Source organism: Xiphophorus hellerii, chromosome 22 (assembly GCF_003331165.1).
Source record: "Xiphophorus hellerii strain 12219 chromosome 22, Xiphophorus_hellerii-4.1, whole genome shotgun sequence".
Lineage (NCBI taxonomy): Eukaryota > Metazoa > Chordata > Actinopteri > Cyprinodontiformes > Poeciliidae > Xiphophorus > Xiphophorus hellerii.
The window spans coordinates 15844407-15859025 of NC_045693.1; the positions used below are offsets into that span (position 1 = coordinate 15844407).

A 14619-nucleotide genomic window follows, 5' to 3' on the forward strand; every position below is an offset into this window, starting at 1 on the left:
ATTCCTTTTGCCAGGTGCATTATATTTTGCCAAAATGTCCCGACTCTGTTTTTATTCCACACTCTGAATGAAAACAGAGTATAGAAAGCTGTTCCCATTTCCTAACTTAATGTGATTTGAAAGGGTCACATTAGCAGACATTGTAATCGCCTCAAATGTAAACATGCCGTAAGCAAGACAGCTAGTTTCCATTTCCTTCATCCATTACCAGGTAACATTCACAACATACTCATGGATACAACAGTCAAATGATGAAGTATGCATGGTATAAAAGTGCATTTTATTTGTATGCGCAAGGTGTGGCTTAAACATTTGTTGATGGGGAGAGTGCATAATATTTTGCGGGAAATTAAAAAGAAAAAAAAAAAAAGGAGGAACCCAATAAATCAAACCACTGCTGGTACCTGGAGCAGATCCAACCCTGAGCGCTTCACTGGAGAAAGTAAAAACAAACGGCCCACAGACGCATGTAATGCAGTACTGTCGTTTCACACATTTGGGTAAACAGATTAAACCACAAGACGTATTTACATGCATGTAAAAATGCACAGCAGAACAGTATAAAATAAAGTACCAGACTGACCAGAACAGTCCACATGTAAGTGCATGTAGATTTTCACACTACAGGAAATCAGTCCTGCAGTGATTAATACTCTGGTTGTTTTCAGACACTTATTGAGATGGTAGTTTTAAATATTAGGCATGGTGGACATTCAGCTATTACAGGTGGGATATTATTGTAGTCCTGCCCCTACCTGACTTGAACGGCTTATCCACATGCAGTCTTGAAGGGTCCTTTGCTGTTATCCATGGTGGATGGACCAACGGTAGCTTTTAGTTTAAAGAATTTACTTTATGATTGCGGGTGCAGGTTTATTTAAATTTCTGTACACAACATGCATGTTTTTAAGAAGTGGATTATTTAATCTTTAAATAATTTGACAGTGATATATCCTTTAAACTAGGATCGTAAAGCTTTGTTTACAATAACTCTATAGCAGGGGTCTCAAACCCCAGTCCTCGAGGGCCGCAGACCTACAGTTTTTAGATGTGCCACAGGTACAAAACACTGGAATGAAATGGCTTAATTAGATCAGTTCTCCAGAGCCTTGCTAATGACCTAATTATTCTATTCAGGTGTGGTGAAGAAGGAACATCTAAACGTTACAGGCCTGCAGCCCTCGAGGACTGGAGTTTGAGACCCCTGCTCTATAGGCCAGCAGTTATATCAGTAACTGATAAAGTTAATACATCAATCTTCAATCTGTGAAAAAATAAAATAATATAAATTCCAAGCTCGCAACATCAGGCCTCATCAGTGATGAGACCTGATAAGACCGCTTAAGTCTGAAGTCTTTTCAAGTTGCATTTCTTTTGAAGTTTCTATTTGCAAAGGCTGACTGATTGCTGTAAAAACATCGCAGTTTATTAAAAATGATGAAAAGCTCTGGAGTTTCCGGTCAAATAAGATGAACATGCAAATATGCATAGAAACTCTGCATTTGCCTCTTTGCTTTAGCTCCTTGTCCTTCATCACGCTGCTTTCACATATTACACATTCACTCTGGTTCCAACATCTGCAACACGTGTTTTTATTGCTCTCGGTAAAATACATCTTACATCAAGGAAACATTTTGAACAATACAAAACAGAGGGAGAAAAATACTGTGCACCAATACTGACAAGTCTAAATGTACATAACAAAACCAATAACATTCATGGAGTGTAACAAGAACATGGCTTGTCCTTACATTTGTGCTTCCAGCAGTCAAAGCATGCAAGACAGAGGTGAAAGTCAGGGTCAGTGTCAAAGTGTTCAACAGTGTTTTTGGAGAGTTAAAGTAAAATATATTGGGATTTATACATAACTAGTTCAGTAACTTTGCACTCCTGACTGTGCTTTGGGATTTTCTTACACGGTTTGGTGTAAAATGCAGCACTGTGCAGGCTGAGGGCCACATGTACAAATAAATGCATTGCATGAGAAAGTCTACATCATAAAGCTGAGAAAAAGCTGCATCAAGAGATACTTACTTCTCCAAGGAGTTCTTAGCCACCTTGTCTTTGGATGCATCAGGTAATAATGGTACAGTCAAAGGCTGAGATGAATCAAACTGTTTGTTCTATTCCTGTTAAGCTAAGAGCTGCAGAAAATCCTTAGTGGTGAGCAAAGTTTGCAGAACTATTGTTTAGCCGCCTCATAATCGTCGTTCAATAAACAACAAACACACATTCAATGCACGCTGTAAAAAGCAGGTTTTAAAGAGCAACAGAAATACACTCAGGTCCAGAAGGTAGCACAGCAAAGCACTATAATATAGTGCAGCATCACCCTCAATAGGAAAACGATACACAGCAACACATCCACACTGCTGCAGCAACAAGCTTTTGTCACAGATCACTGCTGGCCCGTCTCTCACCTTCACAATCACGTGTTTGATTCAAGCATTCAAAGGGAAGAGACTCAAAGGTAGCGCTGTCTGTAGTCGTGGATGAAGCATGTCATAATTACATTAAAACGCACAGAATCTGCAAAGTTTTACATGATAACCTCAAATTACAACATTGATTAGAAAAAAAAAATCAATACATTCTGGTGACTTTTGAGTGCTAAGAACCATTAAATTCCCAGAATATACAAACACAATTACCTTCTGGTGCATCTCCATACATTAGAATATCATTTATATCAGTTTCTGTAATTCAGTTAAAAAAAAAATAAAACTCTGGAAAAATTATATCAACTCAGAGTGAAGTGCATTAAGTTGGTCATTATGAGTGAATGAAAACCCGAAATTCAGTTTCTAATAAAAGCCGAGTAACATAGGAGGACTTGAAGCACAGAAATGAACGTGTTGTGGTCGACACCATCATGGCTAAGACTGCTGACTTGACAGCCGTCCAGCAGACAGTCACTCACACACACCACAACGAGGATAAACCATAAAACAGAAGTGCTGAAGAAACTGGATGTTCAGAGTGTTGTATCAAAGCATATTAAGAAAAAGTTGAATGGAAGAAAAAAGTACGGTAAACGAGCAGCAAGGACATCCACAGTTTTGACAGAGATGTAAAGTTAAGGCCATTCATTGCATTAGTTAGTGTATTATTAGCTTTAAGATCCACCATGCAGCAATGTAGCAGGAAATGGACGTTATATATCAATGTTATATTCATTATATTTATATATTCATTGTATTTAACTTCTCCTTGAACTAGTGGCAACGTTAGAGACCTCTCACCTGAGCTAAGGATGGGACTTTAGCTCAGTGGCACAAAGTCCACATTTCAGATTAAAGTAAGTTTTGCATTCATTGTAGAAATCAAAGTCCCAGACTCTGAAGGAAGAGTGGAGAGGCACAGAGGCACGTCATCTGCTGGTGTTGCTGCACGGCTGGAAACATTAGAGCACTTCCTGCTTCAACCTGCTGCCAAGTTTCATTTAGATGCTGATTTTATTTTCTTAAAGGAGGTGACACCTGCCCACATAGCCAAAATATGAATGCACGGTATAAATACCACGCAGTCACATTTTGTTTGATTCCTCAAAACTTCAGCAGACCTCTTCCGTACTACACTGAACTGATGCTGTAATTCATGGAAGTAGAATGCATTAACTCTACAATAATATTCTAATATATGTAAATGCACCTGTAGGTTTGTGAGTAAGAACACATTAGTGTAGTTGCCAGAGTCCCTTCACCTTTTCCATTGGTTTACAATAAATGGGTAATTGTGCAATCACAAACCTCACTACAAACATAGCCTGTACAGTCTTACCGTCGTGATTCTTGAGAAGTGGGACAAAATGGGTTTAAATTTTTCCAAATTTTTTTTTAATTATTCCTCAAGCTTATGTATACAAATATGACAAATGTTACATTTCCAATGTTTTGGAAATGTAAAGATGCTAAAGTGCAGGCTCCCAGTTGCAACATTGTTTTAAAAATAAAATTTTTAATGGACCTGACCCAGAACTTTGTCATCACCATCTGACAAAAATAAATATAAAATTATAATAATGCCTGATTTTTTTTACATTATTTTTATGTCTGACGGTGTTGACAAAAACTTGGGACACCATCCACCTACCACAAAGTTTAAAATAAAAAAATATTCAACAAACGCCAGGAAAACATACATTATTGTGCTCACATGGCCCAGGTTAGTTTAGTCAGATATTTGAAAAAATATATATTTTGTGTATATTTTATTCAAATTTTGTGCTTTATCCATAGGACCTGTTTTGTCCCTCTTCTCAAGAATCCTATGTATATATATATATACCTATATATATTTATATTTTTAAACAGGAGCGTACAAAGCATCTCATTGCACAAGAGTTAAATGATTGCTGGTAAATTGTAAATAGTGAGTTTCCTCAGAAGATGAATCCAAAGAGAGTCATTCATTAGCACTCAGTATGAGGAAGTCTCACTCAGATGCAGCAAAACTCCTACAAACTAGCAGCTGACCTTATTCTCCAGTGCATTTATCTGTGTTCCATATTTTACATAAGTATTCAGAAAATATATACTAGCTTCAATTTATTTACGACAAACACTATGACGACTTATATACTCTCACATACACCACTACCACTATGTACTCACCCTGAATAGCTAGCTGTGTGTTCGGTGACCTCATTAAATGACATAAGATGCTCAAAGCAATTCTTGAAACTCACTCTGCACCTAATGTTTATACTTTAAAATTTGTTACAACACTTACTAATTTCTTTTGGTAGAACTGGATCTCAAAGGTGTAAGCAAAGTTCTCAAAACAGCAAAAAAAACAACTTTTTACTATATTTTTAATTTAAATGAAGGAGAGGGAGAAGTTTGTTTGAAAGATTTCAGGTGCCTATATGTCGGCACCGGTTATCTGAATTATATATACACATAAAAGTAAGACGGGGATTTTGAAGTTAGATAAGTGCAGTTTTTGCTTCCTTCCTGTGAGCAACGTGTAGATAACAGCACAACATAATGTAAAAAAAACAAACAACAAACAAAAAAAAAAACAGTGGGGCTTCTCTAGAGTAATATAAACTACACTCATTAGATTCCACTCATCTATGTCCTCTAAACGTTTTCTGAGGCATATGTACCTAAAGGTTTAAGTACACTTGGAAGGACAGTTGAAGAGAGCTGCTCCTGTTAATGAGAGGCTGCATAATACAAAACAGGAACTTAGATCAGGGAATTATTTTCTTTAGCAAAAAACAGAAGCAAAAATTTTACACCACGTAGCTTGTGTGATGTGTTAACTAGGGGTTAGAAACCTTTATGAATCATTTATCACTTAGTTGCTCTTAAATTAGTTCTGTACTGATCTGCAAAACCTGCATGACCATTCAAAGACTGATCAATTTTATAAATACCCACTTAGGGCTGAAAGGATGGATCAGATTAATTGTGATGAATCGATTATTGAAATAATTGCCAACTAATTTAGTAATTGGCTAATTGTTAACTGGAGCATACAGACTCTAAAACATGCCATATGCTAAAAGAACAAAATACCCACAGCAGTAATTAAACCAAACCTGTACAAACAATTTACATTTATTTTTTGTCTGTAAATACGTGTTAAAAAAATGTGGCAATGTTTTAGCTTTACCTGGTTCAAATACTGTAAAAAAAATCTTCTAATAGAACATTTTGCTATCCAATTATTAATCAGATAATTCATAAAATAGTCAACACATCAGCCCTACAGTGTAATGAGGCCAAGTCAAGCTTTTCACATGTTGATGTTAAAAGTATATATTTTTTAACTGCAGATTAATCTTTTGCAACAAATGATCTAGCTTACATTGAACCAATGCTGTTGTTGCACTTACGGCATTGTTTTTCTTATTTAAAAGGGAATTTGATTATTTGCATTTATTTTTATATTTTAATGTATTTCTAAATTTGTATAACATACAATATTAGACATAAAAAAATCTACAGAAGGTGCCAATTATTTTATCCGATTGTCAGAGTAATTGATAGAATAATAGATTAATAACATAATTATTTGCAGTGTTATTCCCACTATTTAACATGTGCTTGTTTTATGGTTAAAAAAAAAAATAAATCACAATTTTATGGTTTAGATGAAGTTTCATATTTCTGAATAACTAAGGGAAAACACACCAGGTCATGGCCTAATGTAAAAAAAATAACCTTTGTACTATTACTTGTTATATTATGGAGATTCTGTGCAAATTTGACAAGAAAACAGAGAAACAAGGTGAAAGTATTACTTTGTATCACATTTAGATTTAAACCACAGTTGAGTTCTGTTTTTCAAGATATTAAGAGTCAATTGGGAAGGCTTATAGAGCCACAGGTTGAAAACCCCGGTCAAAACAAAGATAACACACAAAGGCAACGTTACAGGAAAAACCTTCATTTATAACTTGGATATTCTAGTAGGACATTAAAGGTAGCATGAAGTAAACCCCCAGTCAGTGGTTATCAGCTTCCTGTGTTATCCATCAAGAGGAAGACGAAATAAAAATACAAGAACCGAATATATACCAAAAATAAAAATGACTGCAAAAGCATAAATAAATGTTTTTTTTTACTCTCACTCATGCCCATGATAACAGACATGTGTCTGTGTGTGTTTGCATGTTTCCTGCTCATGTGCCTACAGGCCCTTGTTGAAGTAGACGGTGGTGGTTTCTGGACTTAGCTGCCGTATCCTCTCCTGCAGATCTGCCTCCAGTCCGCTCACGCTCATGGAGCTGCAAAGATATGGTTAACCATTACTCTGAAGTCAGCCCACATTAGATAACACTTCTCTACCAGTGCAGAGGCATCAAGGAAGCTGCTGAATGTACCTTTTCTGAGGGAACAGGGCACAGCAGAGAGGCGTTGCAAACACCAGGCTGGAAAGAAGAACAGAAAAGGATTTTTTTTTTTTTAAATTGCACTTTAAAGCACGTTTTCAGAATATAAGCTTATCTTACTCACCACAAACCGACGAGCCCCACTTGGACAGGAGCATTCAGAATTGGGAAACGCTACAAGAAAATTAACAAAAAAGAAAAGTAGTAAAATCAGGCAGATTTACACCAAATTTGATGTTTATCTGTTATGACGTCATCATCACCAACCGTGATGCAAATGTTGGGTCTTGTGAGTTCAACCTTCTTTATGTTATCGGTACTGTATTCTGATGAAATATTTAAGAATTTTAAATGTTTCAACAACCTTTTTTTTTTAGCAAATGCATCTTTGTATGAAAGGAGTTGATATTCATTATTGTTAACTCTTCTAGTTGAGAACCTTGGAAAACTCCCAAAATTTCCCAAAGGATCGCTACAAGGATTCAAATAGCTTTTTGCCATCCATCTGCAGTCTAACTAGAAGCCCTGGGTTTCCTGAAGCATTCTTCACTCCAGATTAACCTTTGACCTTTACGATTAAAAAGAGAATAGAAAAACTGCCCTCTCTCTTAAAGTAAGGTTTTTAAGCTGATAAATCTCTGTGCCATAATTCAAATCAATGTAAATCAGTCAACAAATAATCTAATAACATAAAGTCCTGCCATAAAACTGCAAAACACATTTGTGTTGCTGACGAAGCTTTTTCCTTCCCATTTCATTTGGACTGAAGAATGTTGTGCGCCTACCTTCATGAAGGCTTTCTTCTCCAGAGCGTTCATTATAACAGGAGGAATGGCTGTGAAAACATTTTTTATAAAAATGAGTCAAGGTTGCTTCGGTCCAATAAGCAAGAAAAGTAAAAAGAAAACGAGTCACTTCAGGGAAGGGCATTCTTTTATCTCCCAACATAACTACAGTTAAATATTCATCTGATCAAATTAAATTAATCCTCTGTACTCAGCATTCATCCATGATTAACCTTATCTAACGAAGAATGGCCTCAGCTGATTTTATTTTGCCTGTATGCACTTGCGAAACTCTGGCAAAACAGCTATGTTGACATTCCTGGGCCTCTGTATCAGCTTTTTATTTAGACTGCAGCCAAAGACGCCAAAATGAGGGAAGATTTTGTGCCGCCTACCCAGAAGGAAAAAAAAAAAAGTTGCATTCTTCTCTGAAAATAAACCTGTTCTGCACTGAACCAATATGGTGTCACGCAAAAACATTCATACCCCAAGAACGTTCTTTTTTTTTTTTTTTTACCAACATCTAAAGTAATGAGATGAAAGAAAAAGGACAGTTACTTGAACCAACTCTTTGTAGAACAACCTTCCCCTACATCTACAGGTGCAAGTCTTTTGTACACATTCATTTATGAGGTACAAGGTTGAGTTACCCATTGCAGGCACCGCCATGCCAATCCTGGACACAACCACCTGAACGATGGCTTGTTTGGCAGCGTTGGCAGATTCTCCTAACCGGTTTCCATTCTCATCCATCACCGGGATCCCATACTTCAGCTCCCTGACAGAAGGGAACAGAAAACCGGCTGACTCAAATCTGAAAAGTCCTTAAAATCCCTTCTAAGTGAAACAGGAAGTGTTCGCTAATCAATACTCTAGTAATCTCACCTCTGTCTCATGAAGGGAATATTAATACAGTTGGCAGCAGCCACGGCAGCAAAAGGGACAAACCGACTGACGATTGGGGGAAGACGCTGCAAGGACAGGAGCACAGACCGGCATCACATTGTGGATCCACATCTGTTGGATTTACTTTAATTATTCATGTGAACCAGAAGAAGTACCGTAGCTAGAGACTTGAGTCCGAGCGCGGTGACCACAGCTCCTGTAGTGGCACTAACGTAAGCGGCGCCAAGCTGGCTGCACAGAGGAAAATGAAGTTGATACACCAACCACATTTTTCGCAACTCCCACAGGTTTAAATTAGCTGAAGACCACAGCATAAAGAGACGACATGCAGCAAATACGTTGTACTAAACGTTAAATGCAAGTTCGGAGATTGCAGTTACAGATGCATAAAAAGCAGAGAGAAAAAAAGCACAATATTTCAGCTTCATGCTCTTCCTGACTGCATATGTTTGATGCATTTCTGCAGCCAATGAATGAGCTGTCTGCATGTTTCAGAACACAGCAAAGTAGTTAGCCAGCTGCGGGCTAACCTGACGCAAGAGGTCAGTCAGAAACAGATGCCAGCATGGGGTCATGGTGACATGAATCGGAAACATGCTTAACTGTGGAACATAATACCACTGCAAGGCAGAGAACAGCAGCTCCCACATCGTCCTTACAGACAATAGCTTAGAGGGGAGGAAATCAATGATCTACACGGGAGGAGAAGAGAGAGGTCCTCCCTACTTCATGGTGATGGGAGCGTCTCCACTGCGGTTGGTGTAATTGACAATGGCGTTGAAGGACTGGTTAACCCACTGCCAGAACACAACTGCTGGAGTAGTCCTGAAAACACAAGAGAACAGCCGCCGCCTGTTAGAGGAAGTGACAATTCACCCTTATCTTTTTTCTTGTTTTTTTTCCAAATATGTACACGGCAGCCAAAAAAAAAAAATGTTTGAGCATAAACTACATGATGTAACATTAAAGCTTAGAATAAGTTTCACCTAAAGAAACCCGTTAATGCATAATGTCTGCAGATATTATGCATTCACACTTTGTGTACAAATTGCAAACTTTCAGTGAAGCTACATAAGACACATTTTTAATCAAATTTAAGATCTTTTATCAGAACAGAACAGAGTTCCTCTTAAAACACTGAGTATCAACATCACGCTGTCATTCTTAATGCTTCTGCATCACAGCAGACATCAATCACAACTTAGACATGATAACACCTCCTATATGTTTACATTGCACTTAACATGAAATGCACATACCCACTACTTTGATTGAACAAATACATCACTTATCAGGTAGGCAGTAGTGTTTGTTTGAAGGGAAACAGGAAGGGGTTCAAGTGGTTTCATATAAAGTTGAGGATGTGGCGATATCTGCAAATAGTGCCGAGTAATCAGAGCAGCATACAAAAATGCTCTAGTGCACACCATAATACCATAAAGTCTGCTGTAATTCAGAACACAGGCCTTTAACATGTGGTTTATAATTTGAGGTGCTATCCATACCCGATCAAACACAAAGATAGTCATATGAACAGACCTGACGTGTGTGTAGAGGAAGCCATGAATGGCCGTGTCAACAGAAACTTCAAAAACTCAAATTCCTGCTTGTGATCTCATTTGTGTGCAAAGCCAGCACCAAATGGTCTCATAGTGTCAACACATAGTGTCTCACAGTGTTGACACTATCAAAACAGATTTACATTGTGATGCTTGCTGTAAACAACTGTGTTCTAAGGATAAAGAAAGCAAAAGAAATTGCCTCTTTACCACTAGACTTCAAAATGACTAATTGGAATTTTGCCTCTAGAGAACCAAAGACAGAAGGAGCCATTATTGTCCAGAAACAGCAGCGAAGAAAGTTTTAAAAACAGAAACCGTTTTTAAAGTCATACTGATGGCCCCCAGGTTTTAGGCAATCATTAACCTTAGTGCTCAATAAAGAATAATAAAAATTATGTTTTTTCTGATCATACCATTAATTTGTCCAACTACATTTATAGACGGTTAAGTGAGTCCAAACTACACGTATGAAAAGTAAATAGTGAAAAACTGCTGTCCTCTAGTGGTGAATTACAAAAACACATACTGATACATACAACATGTATGCATCAGTAAAATTGCTATTTAGTAATAATACAACATTTAGTAATCAACAAACACAAACAATGGAATATAAATAAATAAATAAATGGGGTTTCTAGGGCTGTATCTTTTTTTTTTACATCACTTTGAATTAGATAAAATAATTTTGCAACTTTATGTCATTTGTGACCAGCCATTCTTTTTTGGACAACATTTAATTGTTGCCGTCATATCAAGAAAAAGTAATCAACTCAGTCAGTTATCAGTATTCAGATGTGAGGGTGGCCTTTTGGATTCTTTTAAGAGGATTTTCACTGCATACAGATTAAACTTTCTATTTATAGGCACTGCTGTATCCAATGTCAAAGCTGCCCGTTTTTTTTTTCTCTTTCAGATATTATTTTGTCAAATGAACTTTTGAGGGGGGTGAAGAGGGGTTGTAATCAGTGATCTCTGTGCAAGAAGCTCTGCTGTACCTGTAGAAGGTGAGCATGCAGCCTGTGATGGACATGTTCATTGGCACCTGAGCAGACATCCGACCAATCACAAACATCTTCTCTCCAGTGTCGGGATGGAAAGCAGAGTCGTAAATGTACTTGGCTCTCCAAAGTTCATCCTCGGTCAGGCCAGGAGTCACGGTTCCAGCTCTGAAAATACCAAAACAGTATACAGATGTTGTATTTTCACAGAAATTATTAAAGAGGCAGAAAAAACACTTGCGTTAAAGTCATAAGTGTTATAACTTATATTCTCCACTATTGTAAATACGCTCGATCTTCCATACAGGAAGACCAGGGGAAAGCTAGACTCAGTTCATGCCTCATTTGCCTGACCACTTCTGACTCTATTTTCCATCACCTCACCTGTAGTTCTCTACGATTACTCTGGCTTCTTCCAGCTTCTCAGAGGACAGCAGGACATTCCTGGGATCTGTGACCATGAAGAAGTGTTTGGCGCGTCCCATGAAGGTCCCCTGGTCCCATCTCGGCTCCTTAATGTTTATGTTGAGCGACAACTCTTCGGACATCCTGGACTTTCTCTGATCAGAAGCAGAAATTCAAATTATTGACATCTTTTGAAAACCGCAAACAGATTAGCTTTTAGGTGTATCACAACCAGACTTTTTTGATGCTAATGCTAATATCCATCTAACTATTAATATTCATATAGAGTCTGACATTATTAGATTATTTTTTATTACAGTACTATGTTTTGAAAATTGGCATGTTTGTCATCAAAAAACAACAAATTAAACTAAATAGTAATTTTATAATTACAAGTTCAATTGTTCAGTCACAGAACCAGGAAACGAGAGCATTAGACAAATTTAGACGATTGTTAATGCTGTACTGTATTTGCAGTACAGCTGCAGAGGTAAGATTGATATTATATAAACTTCAGCAACACTGTTTAAGTGCTTGTTTCTACTCTGTTTTCTCCCAGCATTACACAAAGGCGAAACAATGCCTGGTGAAAACATTTTGACAGTACAACCAAGCAGACCTTTTGACCATTTTTCATGTAATGTTCTTGAAATTCTTGAAAATGCACAACCACGAACAGATGTGTTTAAACAAGGCTTCAAAAGTGCCTGAATTTTGGAAGTTTAAAAGTGAAAGCTCTTTATGAATGAAACTTTTTGAAGGTGATACAGAATTTCTTTCATTTTGATATCCAGACCTGTCAACTTTTTCTGATTTTTGTAGCTGGAAAAAACTGGTAGATTTTAACCAAGAATATGGTGTAAGGATTTTCATATATTTTATATGGGTAAATTAGTCTAATGGGCATCTCTAAGTACAACATTTTGCATATTTGCAGCTAGAAAACACATAAATAAGACGTTTTTAAAAAAAAAAAAAAAAGAAAATCACTTAACCTTCATTGCCATCTACCTGGTGGCAAGATCAGCTATGATAACATAAAAACATTTGTTTCAGATGCTTCAACCTTTTTTTAAGACTAATTTATCTGCAAGGGGTCAAATTTGGATCAGTAGTTATTTTCTTGTTGTCATTTCCAGACCTAATTGATAAAAAAACCCAAAGTAAACTGAGTTTGGGTTTTGGAGGTTTTCTAGTCTTTCCATGGCTAATATTTATACACCATAGAAAAATTAATAGATATATTTGTAGTTGAAGATTTGAAATGAAATGTTTGTGTAAAACACAAATGTTATCTACTTTATTAATTCACACAGATCCAAGTGAAGAATTACAAAAAAAATATGTCCAACCATAATACAGTAAGGCTATGATTGTGGTTTAAACAGCAGTTATTTCACTATGTATAGAGGCAAAATCAATACTGATCCCGTGGATAAAAGGCCACAAGCACAAAAAAGTAGAAGTTTTTCGTTCCGCAAAAACGGGAAACTGGGAAAGAAGCTGATTAAAACCACGACACACCCGGTGACAGATGCAGGGAGTCATCAGATGCTAGAGCAATGTAGCCTCCTAGCATGGTAGCTCAACGGAATCCACGCTATAGCACACTAAAACAATTCGTCAGGAGGATAAAATCAAATTGAATCCCAGCCATGTTAGTCATCGCAGATCGCACGATAAAACAGACCTCATTTAAGTAAACAAAAACAATTATTTCCAAGCGACACTGAGCCAGTTAGCTGCTTGGTTTAAAAGCTAAAACCATGATGCTAGCACTTTAATTATCATTGAAAGGACATATTTCACGAAGGAAAATGTGTCAACTCAATCGGGTTGTGATAGAAAATATTAAGAGAAATAAATGCGGTCAGGCCCAAAACGTACCTGGTTCAATTACTTTGATTTTTGAAAATGTATGACCTCTCAATATCACAGCACTCACCGGGTGGACCTCTGGTGCTTTAATGTGCTTTGAACAATGTCGTAAATTGCAATTTTCTGACAAATTGAATGAGAGGCACACGAAATGTTGTGGATGGGAAAAAAAAAGAATAGCAATATCTCATCACTTTGATCCAATTTAAGGACCAGACAAGCTTTGTACTGCTACGATAATGTGACGCTACATGTATTTCACAAATACTTTGTGTGCCAAGTATCTGTGATACCGATTGAAATATTGCCACGTAATCTACATTTTCAGTGAGTGAATATAAGCAAACATACTTAATTCAGCCTATTAAATATAATAATTTTGAATAAAACCAATACACAAATAAGACAAGGCTTTAATATGTTGCCACTCAAATTCTTTTGAGGGTAAGCGAAGGCAGCACCGTTGTATGTGACACGCCGAGGGCGGGGTTAGCTGCATGTGGGCGTGTGAGGAAAGGAAATACGTGATTGGTTGAAACCCTACATAGCTTTTCTGAAATTATTTTATTCCAAGCTTTTGTAAATGTAATAATGAAGGTCAATGATTCTGATTTGCTCGCACGAAAGTTAATATGTATCACAGGAATATATATATAAGACATACTTTTTATTTTCCTTAATCTTAGGCTTTTGTCAAGCACACAACATCTAAAAAATATATATACAATGATAATGACCAGCATAAATAACTGCATATGTATTATTACTTATTTGAAATTTAAGAAAATATTTTATAAATAATGAAATTACAAAGTTGGCCAATAGGTGGAGATGTTTATCCACCTTCCCGATACTTAAAACACACAGTATATCAGTCTTTTGCCCTAAGGGGGGAAAAAAGACTCTCAAAATTTACATTAATAACAAGGTTTACTTGGAGTCTAATTGGACATTCGTAAAAGTTACTTGAGTGTATGTGCAACTAAAGCAGGCGACTTAATAATGACCGCACCGCTGGAGAGGCTTATGTAAAGAGCTTACACCTCTTAAGACAATAATGGTCACCTGCAGAACAAATGAGGTGGCACTAATTCTCCGGAGGTGTCCGCTAATGCGTCACCGAGGCAGACCACTGAGCGCCTGTCCGACCTCCTGCAGCACAACACGGACACAGCAGGTAAAACTGTCATGCTCTGTTCATTGTTTTGAACATGTTATTGTTTTCTCACGCCCCAGAA

The 14619-nt window shown here is 37.0% G+C and overlaps 1 protein-coding gene across 2 annotated transcripts; it reads right to left on the bottom strand.

Moving 5' to 3' along the window:
- Positions 1-4793: 4793 nt before the first annotated feature.
- sfxn3 (sideroflexin 3) lies at positions 4794-13556 on the bottom strand. Of its 2 annotated transcripts, none has more exons than XM_032553944.1 (11): positions 13449-13556; positions 11483-11658; positions 11096-11266; positions 9262-9360; positions 8691-8766; positions 8515-8600; positions 8280-8407; positions 7630-7679; positions 6969-7018; positions 6836-6883; positions 4794-6739 (listed from the first exon to the last, which is right to left on the bottom strand). In XM_032553944.1, the coding sequence occupies exons 2-11, from the start codon at positions 11644-11646 to the stop codon at positions 6643-6645; spliced, it is 969 nt and encodes a 322-aa protein (XP_032409835.1). In that variant the 5' UTR covers positions 11647-11658; positions 13449-13556; the 3' UTR covers positions 4794-6642. The 2 variants fall into 2 exon arrangements, with proteins under 2 accessions (XP_032409835.1, XP_032409834.1); XM_032553943.1 differs by having other exon boundaries at positions 13391-13493.
- Positions 13557-14619: the final 1063 nt, after the last annotated feature.